We start from the raw sequence: 14107 nt of genomic DNA on the forward strand, positions 1-14107 counted from the left end.
ATATTCCAAAGGCTTTGTAATCATTTGTACTGTACTGTGCAAATGTCTCGAGCCACAACTCACTTCTGATTATTTTTTGGGGAAAATGGGTGCCTTGATTTATTGAAGCATGTGCAAATGTAACTTTTCTGCATTAATTATTCCATTAATTTTGGCGTGATAGGGTCACGTGTCAGGTCTTTGCTGGATCCCCCCCCCCGGTTTCTTAAAGGCATGTTTTTCAGATACAGTTCTGTTTTTTTAGGTCTATCATTCCTTTTTTCTTCCATTTGTCTAATTTTCTCTTTTTTTTTTGTCTTACAAGGACACACCAGACACCATATTGACATTTGTCAGGTTTTCAGCTAATAGCTCATTGGGGTCACTTTGTTGAATTACTTTGTTAAATTATTGAAAGAAAATGGAGCAAATGATGTGTTTTTAATGACAGGCTTCTAGTAACAAAATGGCAATTTAAAATAGGTTCTGTGCTAAGTTGTCTGCTTTGCTCGGATACAAGGCCTGGATGACAGGCAGAGTCTGAAAGACAGTTGGACATCCTGGAATTTTCTTTTGCTCACGATATCATTAAACATAACAAGAAATCGTGGTTCCCTGGAAACAAAATTCAGGGAAACGAGGGGTGGCTCAAGACTCAGGACAAACTGGAAAATACAGTTTTGCACTGTGCAATTTGACATTTATGCCAGATGTTACAGTGGAAATGAATCACAGCTCTCAAAGGGCATTGGGAAATCTATTATCAAACAGCATAAGCTAAACAGTGCCTAATCATGTTCCCAGAGGCAGCGCTAAATAGTTTTTCTGTGTCTTAAGGTCCTTGACTGAAATGATAGATAACTGTTAAACAGCAGTAGGTAATTTCCATACATGTCCTGCTTTCAAAGTCACTGTGAAAGCTAAAAGAGCAAAGTCAGACATTCGGTGCACTTGAAAATCTGAATGGTAGTCCTTGACCTTTATGTATATATTTTTAAAATTTACTCACCCATCTTAAAACCCACCTCAATCAAGTCTACATTACCAAAATAAATATCCTTAGTATTTAGAAGTATCTAACTTTGCTGTGCCTCTGTCTCATTTTATTTTACCTGAAGGAAAAAGTGAATATCCGGGGCCTATGACAGGGAATTTGGCTGAACCTAGAGACTTGTGAAAAAGTGACTGTAAAGCAAATCCAAGCTGACTTATTAATGCAGTGTCACACATAAAGCAGTCCTCTGTCATTTACCCCATTTTGACCAGTTTTTATTCATTCTGCAGTTTTTATGACAAATCAATTAGGAATGTCTTAACTGCAGGTACTCTGTGCCCGAAGGTTCAATTATGGATGTCAGTATAGCCTGTCACACCACAACCTCTAGAGACATTGTGTGTTCTCAATTAATCTCTCCGACTGAATGCATTTCCCTTACTTTTACTGGATATAATGTGCAGAACTAAGGTGATTTATAGGTTATGTTTTTGCATGTTGCCATTGTCGTCTTCTTCAGCTGGTCCTTTTAGGGGTTGCCACATCCCCAGCATTCTCTTCGGTCACATCAGCCCTCGGCATGTCCTCTTTTACTACAGCCATTAATTTTCACTTTGGTCTTCCTCTGCCTGGCAGCTCCACATTTATGTGTCAGTGTAAGAGATTAATAAAGAGGCTTTGCTTAATTCTCACAGAGCCATCAAAAATCAGTTAAAAAGTGACTTGTTCAGAAATTAGCAAGGAACTCGAGTGATCATATTACATGTAAGTATAGTGTAAGGTAGCACAGCTGTTGTCTTGAACTGACTCTGCTTTGGGGGCAATTTTGTCTTACCACCTGGTGGTTATAAAATATGGATTTTAGTAGAGCAGCACCGTTTTATGTCAACAAAAATGCAGAGCAGCAGTTTTATGTCTACACAAATGTAAATAATAAATATTTATTAGTTAAAAAATTTAAAATTTTGATTTTTTAAAAATACTAATTATATAGGAGTACAAACTTTATTTTAGAAACAAATATATGTAGAGAGTTGACAAATGAAAAAGAAATGCAAGGGAGTGATGGAATAGGTATGCTTTTCTGGCATGACAGCTTATCCACTATTTGTATGCACTATAAATATACACCACATATAAATAGTATATAACACTTCAACCACTTCATAGATTGAAGCCTGAGCTGGTTAATGGTTGTTCTTTCCCTGCAGAGGACGAGTTGAGTAAAGTGAGGAATGAATAGGATAATGACTACATGACTGTACACGAAAGTTTATTTTGAAAAACCTCTACCTTTTTAAACATCCAGGAGTTTTAGGTTACCAGTAATTAGTCTGTACAACCCTGGCCAAAAGGAAGAAACGTCATGGATGAAGAAGCAAAATTGGACAATTCTTTCTTTATGAGGTTAAAAAGTGCATTGATCAGATTGGCTGTCAATTGTGTATTAATAACAAGAAACAAAAATAAATATAAATATTAGGTAGAAACCCAAACCCAGAAAGGTAAATGGTAACAACTGGATAGAAGGAAAAGAGAACAGGACAGATAGACAAAGAGGAAGAATGACAACAATCTGAACTGGATAGCCCAAGACTTATAGTTAAGTTCATAGGTGTATAAATCCTCCCTGTTGGACACGTTCAAGGGGGGAATCTGAGCTGTCGTCAGGGAGTTGTGCTTTGTACTCTTTTACTGACTTCTTTCGCTGGCATAATACAAGTTACAACATGGTACAATAAAACTGGTGGCTGATTTGAGCAGCAACAGTCATTACAGTTTTGCTTTTTAGCTGTAGTGTTGGCATTGTGGTGTGCAGCGTCCCTGGTTATCAATAAACCTTCATTAAATTATTTTACCATCTGGATGGCTGATTAAAATTACCGGTGAGCACAGGCAAAACCAAATTACTAGCCTCTCTTGATAATACTAATATTAAGAGAGAGTTCCAGTCTGCATTTATCTGTAACCATTAGAACTAAAACAACTCCAAGGTCTAGAGGTGAAGTCGATGTTATGAAGGCAGATACAGTGAATATGACTTAAAAGCATCATAATGAATAAGAACAAGGAAGCACTTTGTGGTTCTGGGATCAGATGGAAGGAGCGACACAAAAGACAAACTAAAACAGCGCCAATAATGATACAATTTCTTTCTTTCCATGTGACTGCCTAGCTCACTGGTTGTCACCCTATTCTTTAATCTGTTTAGTATCTAATTGTGAGTAATGACGCTATTGGCTGATATGGCATGTAGCTCAGCCAGACCCTCTGTGCCCAGTCTGCATATCCAAGCCATCTGTGAGCCACACGCAGGCATAGCCGAGGCCATATTAATACACACACCATAACCACTGGCACATACACAGATCAGCGAAACAACCTTAGTTTAACGCAGGCTCACGCACACATACCATAGCAACTGTCAGCTTTAGCACATTGGCTAACCAGTGGATTCATAACACACCGAATTAGCTTTAGATTTGCAATGAAAAATCAGTTCATTAAAAATGCATTAAATATTTTGTGTGTGTGTGTGTGTGTGGTGATGATGGTGACGGGGGGTGTTAATCTAGCTTTTTTCCCTCTCCATTTACATTCCCCTCCTCTTTGCTCCTGCCTTCTCGACATTTCTGGTTCCAGCATGATGACACGTCAAATGGCTGCGAGTCTTCATTTATATCAGAATTAGCGTCATATGTAGCCATAATTATGCAGAGGTATCCTTTGAGCCTTTTCACTCATTGAATACAATAATTTGTCCAGTTGTTGATCAGAAGGCTTTGGGTACAAACAGCTAGTCACCCACAATAGTTGGTCCAATCAGGATGCTTTGAATTTGGCAAATTGAACAACAAAGGTCCAATTGTTCCTGTCAGATGAAGGAGATGTCTTGTTTGTTCATTCATATTACAGCTAGCTAAAAAAAAAAACCCATCCAAAAACACAAACAAAAAAACAACAACAAAGGTGTATCTGACTGCAGATACACTTTTGGTATGTTGATCTAAACTGCAGAGATCATTGGTGTGTGCCCTCATTTTGCCAAAATGGTATTGGCAGTATGTCTTCAAGTCTGTGTCCATGCATTCTTAAATCATTTTGGCTTGCTTTCAGGCAAACGTACCAAGACTTGCTTATCACAATGCAAACAGGGTTCTTGGATGTATTGTTCTGGAAATCCAATAACAGCGTGAGGTGAAAGGGGGGGAAAAAAATATGATGACCTGTCACCTCATCCATGCTGGTGTGATGGGATGATAGTCAAAGTTAAAGGAAAAATGTAACTGCAGACTAGAAAACCGACAGCTGTTTCCTTAGAAGACAGGAAGGTAATTTGTGAGCTGAATTATGTGAGGAAAAAGACAAGGAATGCAAGATCTGCAAGGTCTCTGCATAACTATTGTTATCTTTGTGTTGGTGACAGTGGGAGACAAGGGCAGAACATTGCATAGAGTTGCAAATAAACTGCTGCACACTGAGCTGTTACATTGTAAGAAAAACAAATCCTCATTTGAATGGTTCATGCAGGTCCAGTGGTTCACAAATCCAAAGTATATTTTGGACATGCACTTGTAGGCAAGCACGATGTCAAGACATTTCATAAAAAATTACAAATCCACACACACACACACACACACACACACATTTTCTGCCTTTCTCGGTGCATTGTGTGTCACTGTTTTGACTATTAAAATTGAAACCACTGAAAGTTTTAATGTATCAGAAATTGTAAGAAGAGATCCAGAGATGAGGAAAAGGTGGTCCCACTAGATTCCACATAGACTGTTTCTCTGTTTTGGGCTGTTGGCTTTTCGGCAAAGAAGTGTGGGGGATCAGAGAAAGAGAGATGATGATTATGGAAATGAGCAAGCTCTCTTTCTGAAAGATTAAACAGGCCACTGATTGCTTTTACATAACCTTCATTCACAGACACACAGGCTTGCTCTGTCACTCTTCCTCTCACACACACACACACACACATTTTCTGCCTTTCTCGGTGCATTGTGTGTCGTCTCTCCTGTGTAAAAGTGCCCTCTTTCCAACCTCTCCTTTGTTGTGTCGAGCTTTAGACACACAACAAAACACTGCCATATACACACAGCGCGGACAGCTGCAGATTGAGTCATGAGACCCCAGAGGTCAATAATGCTCCATAAGAGAGCCTGCTGTCAATTCTCTGTGTGCATAATTTTGCACGGGTGTAATGCTGTTGTTTCTTTTTCTTTTTTTTTTTTTTTAAATGACATCAGAAACAGCAGTATGCGACATTACGTGATGGCAGAGCTTCAGTTCATCCTTTGTCATTTTTTTTTTTTTTTTTTTTTTTTTTTTTTTTAAATAAATAGGACAGGGGGAATGAATGAGAGAAAGAGGGGGAGAGAAAGAAAGAAAACCAAAGGGGAGAAGAGACGGTGAGAAGGGGGGGGAAGAGAGAGAAAAAAAAAAAAGAACTCCTGGGTCACCTGTATGGAGAAAAAAAAAACAAACAAACAAAAAAAACAAACAGAGGAGACAGCAAACAACAAAGAGTAACATAATAATAGAGAAAACAAAGCACCATCACAATAAACTAGCTAGTCATAGATATCAATATTTACTAAATAATAAACGATATTGTGCAGCACGCAAGATAGACAGCGCACAGTGTGCTTTGAGGCAGCAGCCAAGAAAGCTTTAGTCCGCGTCTGTGAATACCCATGTGTGCATACCTGTGTGGATCAGCATGCTTGCATTCCAAAGGTTTCTCCATGTAATGATCTGCTAGGGAGTGTGGGGGGGCCACAGCCCCGTCCTCCAGGGTGTGAAGCGGGTATGGAGGAGATCAAAACTCCAGACATCCAGAGGCCCCCAGAACACAAGAGACCATGGAAGACCAACAGAGGGGCAGCCGCGCCACTGTTCCAGTAAGAGCTGAGGAGAGTCCCAGATGAGGGCTCGCCCAGCAGCCGCGGAGCAGAAGTCAGGGGGAGTTGCAGTGACGCGCCCGTGAGCTCCGCCGGCCCCCAGCTGTGCCTGAGTGACCGAGCCCCAGGCCGAGAGGCCGGGGGCACCCCACCTCCAAAGGGGCCCGAGCGAGCCCCAGGCCCCAGGCCCCGACAAGCGGCCGCCAAGGAGTGAGCTGGTGTGTACCCGGACGCCCACCCCCAGACACAAAGAACCACCAACACACTGACACCTGAGGGAGTCCGCCACCGGCAGGGGAAGTGGTGGTGGGTGGAGATAGGCCTCCAAACCTTGGAGGGCCTGAGATGTCCCCAGAGAGGTGGCGTCTGATACCCAACCTGACATATAGACACAGACATACAGGCACACACAGACACAAACATCCATTCCCACCCTCATGCTCTCATATGCACTCACTCCACACTCAACCAACGTGGAGACAGACATAAAGAGACGCTGTACACACAATCACACTCCCCAAGCATACTCTACAAACCGGGTCTAGGTACCCTTGCCCCTGGAGGGGGGAATTGCACCCAGACCCAGGTGGTGTTACCCTTTTCCCTGCGGTGGGGAGAGGCAGACCACCCCGACTCCGCAGCAGCAGGGAGGCCCCACACCCCAGACCGCAGTTGGACGGCCAACTCCTCCTACTAGCCCTCCCGCTCCAGCAGGCCGCAGAGAATGGGGGTGGGAGAAGACTCCAAACCTCCCTCCACCCGCTCATTGTAGTGTTGATGCATATGTGTTCTAAGGTGCAATTAAAACCCAGGAGGGCATGGAGCTACCTGCCAAGGAGCAGCAGGTAAGCGCATAGTCCCTCCTGCTAGCCCTCAATGACTAAGTGTATTTAAAATTGAGAGGTGGGCAACGACGTCAGGGGTGAGGTATACACCCTGATGGTGATTTGGACTCCGTGATTGTGCCCACCCCCAAGATCCTATATGTATGTGTAATGAGAGTGGGAATAATGTGAATGTCTAAGTTGTGGGATAAAATTGAGGCAGAGGCAGCCAGAAGGGGACAGGGGGTAGCCTCCTCTGCACCCTGGTGACATACCCCCACTCCAAGGCCCTGCATGTGTGGGTGGTTGTGGAGGAGCGGGAAGAGGGAGGCAGCTGGAGATGGGGAGGGAAGGAAGGGAGGGGCAGGTAACCCCTCCCTGGGGCCAGCTCCCCCGCTGACCCCAGTAGGCACTCCCACCCTCCGCGACCCGCCAGGGAAGGGGGGCCCAGGCCCATCAGACCGGGGCCCAGTGCAGTAGCGCCCCCCGGCTCCACAGAGCCCTGGACAGTCCACCCAACCCCACCACAGAGAAAACTGCACCCACCCCACCATCCACACATCTTCCAGACTACATAAGACGGTAAACGCCCAGGCTGAGATCTTCCTCCACCTCTCCTGTATCTCCCCCTCCTGCAGAGAGTTCCTGAAGAGAAGAAAGCTCCTGCAAGATGTGACCATCCCCCCCACCAGTTGAAGAGCCCCCCAGGCGGCTCGACGCACCGGCGGCACCCTGCTCCAGGGCCGGGCCCCCATGCACCCACCCGCCCACAACCCCGGCAACACACCAACCAGGACCCAAGCCCCCGAGGCCCGGCCCGGGCCCCAGCCCAGAGACGGAGCGCCCCCAGAACCTCACGCCCATCCCGGACCCACCCAGGGGCAGCCAGGCTACCAGGTCAGTAACCCACGTCCGTCAGCACAGACCCTCCCCTAGCCCCGCTGCACGCAGCCGCGAGGAAACAGTCACCTGAGAGCCAACAGAGCCCCCAACCGGACGTGACCGCTACCCCGGGTTGAGCTCCCCAAGGAAGATGCCTCCGGGGAACCCCCCGACGCCCTAAGCCTGTCCCTACCCCCTCACCAATCACAACAGTGAAGGCGGGACCAAACTATGACCCCCCACCCCCACTAGGTGATGGAGCTGATAAAAGGGGCCCAGAGCAATTGATCTAATGTGGTGGCAGAGGCTGTGTCAAGACTAATGTAATCTAATAGATAATTTCTATATTGGTTAGAATTAAGATTATTTTTATTTTTCCAGTTCATGAGGACTGTTTTCTTGGCTATGCATAGGGCAGTGAAGATCATATGGGCTATATTCTTTTCTGAAGTGACATTATCTAAGCTGCCCAGTAGACACACTAAGGGGGAAGTTGGGATGTTACATTTCAGACACTTTGATAAGTCTTCACATATCTCGCGCCAAAACTTTTGCACTGGTGGACAGAACCAAAGAGCGTGGATGTAATTGTCTGGTGTATTGCCTTGACAGTGTGAGCAGTTGTTGGAAGATGTAAAGCCCATCTTGAACATCCGATGACCTGTATAGTGCACTCTATGAAGTATTTTGTATTGTATTAATTGCAGACTGGGATTTTTAATTAATTTAAAAGTTTTTAAGCAAATCTGAGACCAGAAGTTTTGGTCTAGGTTGACTGATAAATCTGCTTCCCACTTTGCAGTAGGAAGGGATATTGATTCATCTAATTTAGAAAGTGTTCTGTATATTTTAGATAATAATTTGGGGGATTTAAGAGTAAGAAAATGTGCCGCACTTAGTGGTGTTTGTAATTCAACTTGACTGAGGTTAAATTTCTTTTTTACTATGGATTTAATTTGTTGATATTCTAAAAACCTTGTCTTGTTGATCCCATATTGTTCAACTAGTCTGTCAAATGGAATAAATTCTGTTCCCTCTAATATATGTTCTAAGTATTTAATTCCTTTACAACTCCATTCTGGGAAATTAATCATATTATTGTTTTGTAATATGTCAGGGTTATTCCAGATAGGTGTACGTTTGCATGGGATTAATGAAGACTCCGTTATTTTTAGAAACTCCCACCATGCTGTTAGAGAAAAGCTGATGTTGATACTTTTAAAGCATTCATGTCTTTTGATGTTTGAGCTAATAAATGGTAGGTCTGAAATCTCTAGATCCTTGCATAGTGCCTGTTCAACATCTAGCCAGGGCTCAACTAAGAAGGTATGTTTTAACCATTCTGAGATGAACTGAAGCCTGTTGGCTAAGAAGTATTGGTGAAAATTAGGCAGATCTAATCCTCCTCTATCCTTGGTTCTTTGTAGCGTTTTTAAGCTAATACGCGGGGATTTATCTTTCCAAAGGAATTTGGAAATATATGAATCCAGAGATCTGAACCAATCTTGTGATGGTTTGTTAGGGATCATCAAAAATAAGTAATTTATTTTTGGCAAGATCATCATTTTTATAGTGGCGACCCTTCCCATGAGTGATATGGGTAAAGATTTCCATCTAGTCAGATCGCCTTCTACTTTCTTTAGAAGTGGGATGTGGTTTAGTTTAGTTAAGTCTGAAAGCTTAGGAGAGACATTAATACCTAAATATTTAATATTTCCGGATTGCAGTGGGGCAGAGGAAGAATTATGGAAGGAGCAGTTAATGGGGAGAACTGTAGATTTTGGCCAGTTAATTGAATAATCTGAAACTCTTGAAAACCAGTTTATTAAAGTAATTACCTCAGAGAGGTTGGTTTGTGTGTTTTGCAGAAAAAGCAACACATCATCCGCATAGAGACTGATTTTATGTTCTATGTTCTTACATTTTATGCCCTTAATTGTTGTAGCCTGTCTAAATGCTGCTGCTAGAGGTTCGATAAAAATTGCAAAAAGTGAAGGGGAGAGTGGGCATCCCTGTCTGGTGCCCCTCAGGAGACAGAAGCTGGAGGATGTCTGGTCATTTGTTCTGATACGAGCCGTTGGGGAATTGTATAATATTCTTATCCAGTTTATGAAAGAGTTTCCAAAACCAAATTTGTGTAAAGTTGCGAATAAAAATTTCCAATTAACTCTGTCAAATGCTTTTTCTGCATCTAGAGATAATATTATGGTTTCGATGTTTTTATCGTATGAGTAGTCTATTAAATTAAGTAATCTACGAGTGTTTGTTGAGGAGTGCCGACCTTTTATGAAACCAGTTTGGTCAGGATGAATTAAGAGGGGGGTCATTTTCTCTAATCTCTTTGAGAGAGCTTTGCAGATTATTTTAAGGTCTACATTTAAAAGAGAAATTGGACGATAGCTTGAGGGAAATAAAGGGTCTTTGCCTGGTTTTAGCAGGAGACTAATGTTGGCAGAATTCATATTTGGTGGTAGTCTGCCCTTTTCCTCGATTTCCTGCAACATGCTGTGGAATACTGGTGCCAAAATTGTCCAGAATTATTTGTAGAATTCTGCAGGGAAGCCGTCTGGACCTGGAGCCTTATTATTGGGCATACTTATCAGGGCTTCCTGGAGTTCACTTGGCGTCAGTGGCGAATCCAGTTCCATTGCTTGACTGTCTAGTAATTTTGGAAGAGTTACGTTGTCAAGAAACAGATCAATTTCATTTTTAGATGGGTTTATTTGTGGTGAGTATAAAGTTTCATAGAAATCCCTAAAAATGTTGTTTATTCTTCCAGGATCATATATTGTGTTCCCCAATAAATCTTTAGCAGCACATATAGTTATTTTTTCTTTATTTATTTTTAGCTGGTTAGCTAGAAATCGACCTGATTTGTTACTGTGTTCAAAATTCTGCAAGCGAAGTCTTTGTATAAGGAATTGTGTTTTTTTATTAATAGTTTCATTTAATTCTAGTTTTGTTTTGCATATTTTGTTCAATGTTTCCTGATCTTGGTGGGACGCGTAGGCTTCTTCTAGTGATTTGATGTTTTTTTTCTAATTCATGAATATTTTTGTTTTCTTCTTTCTTTTTGTGTGATGAGAAAGAAATTATTTTACCTCTCATCACAGCTTTCCCTGCTTCCCATAGAACAGAAGCAGATATTCCGGGAGTGTCATTAAAGTCTAAATATGAAGTCCATTCCTTTTTAAAGTATTTAAAGTCTTCATCTTTAAGTAGTGATATATTAAATCTCCAGTTTTTACTTGGCGTAGTATTATTCTTGTGCATTAGTGTTAAAGATACAGGAGCATGATCGCTGACAGCTATAGGATGAATCTCAGTGTCTGAAATGTCACACAGCAGTGAGCTGCTGACCAAAAAATAATCCAGACGAGAGTAAGAGTGATGAACATGCGAGAAAAAAGTATATTCCTTACTGGTGGGGTGAAGAGAGCGCCATGCATCGCAAAGACCAAAGTCGTTCATATACTGTTTGATTATATTTGTGGACTGCCAATTACGCTGAGTTCCTGTTGTGTTGAGCCTATCCATTTCTTCATTTAGTCCAAGGTTGAGGTCACCGCCAAGAATGAGTGTGCAATCAAGGTGTTCAGAGAGTGCACTAAAAAAACCGTGGAAGAATGAGGGTTCATCAACATTTGGACCATATATACTAACAATACATAGTTTTTTGTTCAATATTGATAGTTTAATAATTAGAAATCTACCCTCTGGATCTATAACTGTATCGAGTACTGTAAAATTAACATTTTTATGTATTAAAATTGCTACTCCCCGTTGTCTAGAATTATAACCGGCTGCAAACACGTTAGGAAACTCAGGTGTTTTAAGTTCATTTAAACCTGTGACAGGTTTGTGAGTTTCTTGTAATAAAACAACATCTGCCTGTAGTTTTTTAAGCTGGTTAAATATTTTTAACCTCTTTCCTCTGGTGCCAGCTCCATTTACATTCCATGTGACAAACCTCAGCATGCCCTTAATTGTGCGTGTATGTTTAATGATGTATGCTGGGTGTTTCGTTTAGACAGGTGGAGAGAATATGGAAACATCCCTTGTTTGTAAATAGAAAGAGAAAAAGAAGTGTGGTGAGAGACTCCATAAGTCTGACTATGTGTGTGAATATTCACTAATATGAACAAGCGTGGCTTGCTTATGTGTCCTGCAAGTCTGTGCGTGCTGTGAGGCTGTTGTGAATGTGCTGCCGTTGAGCTGATGTGTTTGCGTGATCGTGTTGTGAAAATATGGAGAAATAGAGGGTGTTGTTTGTAGGTGAGTGGGGAAGTAGGTGACCACAGCAGTGAAAGACAAGAGAAAGAAAGAAACCACATGAACTGTGAGCGACAACAAAAAAAAAGAAACGAAACGGAAACATTCCAATTAAAGCAATGACGGAGGGTGACGGTGTTATATCTGCTATGACATCATATTGATATTACTAGCTTAAACTCATGTTAAAGGAGAGAGTGTGAATGAATAAGAAAAGAGTGTAGCGGGTTCTTATCTGGAGTGCAGTTAATATAACCACGGTGTGGTGCCGAGGTCGCGGTAAAGCTGTCCGTCCACGTAGAGCCGGTCCACGGCGATGACAGCACGGGAGCCTTTCTGGATGAAGCTACGTCGAACTGGGAACAGGACCTTGCGTCGTTCCAGGATCTCTTTGGGGAACTGGTCGTTCACGCTGAAGTCCGTTCCTTTCAGCTCTCTGCCGCGACTCTTCACCTGTTCCTTCTGTTTGAATTGACTGAATTTGGCCACAATAGGCCGTGGTCTCCCGGTCCGCGACCGCGCGCCCCCCAAGCGATGTACTCTATCGAAGTCGATGTTCTTTACGGTGTCCTCCGGCAGCTTCAGGTGGATTTTAATGAAGTTTTTCACCGTTGCCTCTGCGTCCTCTCCGGCAGTTTCTGGAATACCAGAAAACACAAGATTATCTCTCATGCTACGGGCTTGTAGATCGATAACGGACTCTTTTATTTTTTTATTTTCAATGTTTAGCTGGGTCACGTTATCGGTGAGAGATTTAACCGACTCCCGTAGCGTGGCATTTTCAGCGGCAAGCGTTTCCACCTGCTGCTGGCTGAATTCCAGGGATTCTCTCAGAGATTTAAATTCCCGGTGTAAAATCTCCACCAGGGACAGCCTCGCATCGAAACTGGACAATCGCTTGTCGATTGACTCCAGGATTTCTGCGATGTCTTTGCCGGCAGGCGATGTTGTACCGGGGGAGTCTGCCTGGCGACTTCTCTTCGATGACGGCGTCTCGATTTTGGCCGGGGAAGATGCACTCTGGGCCTTATGCATTACTAAATCTTGAAAACAGCGGTCGATGTAATCTTGGAGAGCGTCTAAACTCTCCCCGTTGTCCTCCAGGGTGTTAGAGATGATAAAACAGATGTTGTTAGTTATATGACAATTGATTAGTATATTTGGTAATACTGAAGCTTGGAAAACCTTTGTTAAACTCTATGCTACCATTTGCTTTTTCTCCGCCAAAATCTCCGGCGTCTGACGTCACCTACAACATCACTTCCGTCACTTACCGTTCCCTTCCGTCCTTACCGTTCTCCTTCCGTCCTCAATGCTGTTGTTTCTATAGCGTGCCCTCGAGAGGATATGCGGTTTTGTAGGCCAGCTCAGAAGTTATCATCACCCTGGTGCCAGTCATTGGAACTTTTCCAGACTTCTGTTTTGTTGGTAAATAAAATAGTTCTATGAGAAATCAGTTTGTGATATTTACACAATTTGTTCAGAGACCTCATTTTCATTTGGATACAGTCTCTCCAGGTGAAATGATTACTTTTAAACCAACTATACTTAAATCATATGACTTAGGATCACTTCAGCTAAACTTGTATTTGCCTTAATATCCTCAACAGCCTCTTTAGTCTCATTTAGTCATTGTTAGCTAACAACTTCTTTGGGATACATAATAGCTTCAAAGTTCCCGAGATGGTATGTACTTACATTTCATGTTTAATGTAAAGTGAAATAGTGGCAGGGCTAGTTCATTAGTTTGTATAGCCCACCCTGCTTTTATGCAAACCTGACAATGTCAGGGCCCGATTCTAATTAAATAATGGATGGTGTCCTGCAGGATCTCTGCCCAAACCTGGACCAGGGCATCACTGAACTCCTGGGCAGTCTGAGGTGCAACTTGGCAAAATAGTGTCCCAGATCTGTGCTATTGGATTTAGGTCAGGTGGCTGTGGGGGTAGGGTAATGGTATCAATTCCTTCATGTTCCAGGAACTGCCTGCATACTTCATCCCAGTGCCTAATGGCAGTCAGCCTACCCTGCACTGGTCTGTGCATCCCTTCATGGATATACCTCACAAGACTATCACAGACCCACCACCAAACCGGTCATGCTGAATTATGTTACAGGCTGCATAATGTTCTCCGTGGCCTGTCCAGACCCTTTTAAGTGTGTCACATGAGCTCTGGGTCAACTTGCTCTCATGTATAAAAGCACAGGGTACCAGTGGTGGACCTTCCAATTCTGGTATTATATATATA

The 14107-nt window shown here is 42.7% G+C and overlaps 1 protein-coding gene across 2 annotated transcripts in view; it reads right to left on the reverse strand.

Moving 5' to 3' along the window:
• LOC308388905 (uncharacterized protein) overlaps positions 1–13128 on the reverse strand; it is a 131663-nt gene extending 118535 nt beyond the window's left edge. The window contains exons 1-2 of one of the 2 annotated variants that reach the window (XM_080869882.1): positions 12812–13128; positions 5686–12496 (exon numbers count right to left, since the gene is read on the reverse strand). In XM_080869882.1, the coding sequence (XP_080726008.1) occupies positions 12105–12496; positions 12812–12893 (474 nt within the window). In that variant the 5' untranslated portion in view covers positions 12894–13128 and the 3' untranslated portion in view covers positions 5686–12104. Of the gene's footprint in view, positions 1–5685 lie in introns of both variants that reach the window. The other variant, XM_080869881.1, reaches the window with a different exon arrangement.
• Positions 13129–14107: the final 979 nt, after the last annotated feature.

The sequence above is a fragment of the Rhamphochromis sp. 'chilingali' genome (genome assembly GCF_963969265.1).
Source record: "Rhamphochromis sp. 'chilingali' genome assembly, chromosome: 20".
NCBI lineage: Eukaryota > Metazoa > Chordata > Actinopteri > Cichliformes > Cichlidae > Rhamphochromis > Rhamphochromis sp. 'chilingali'.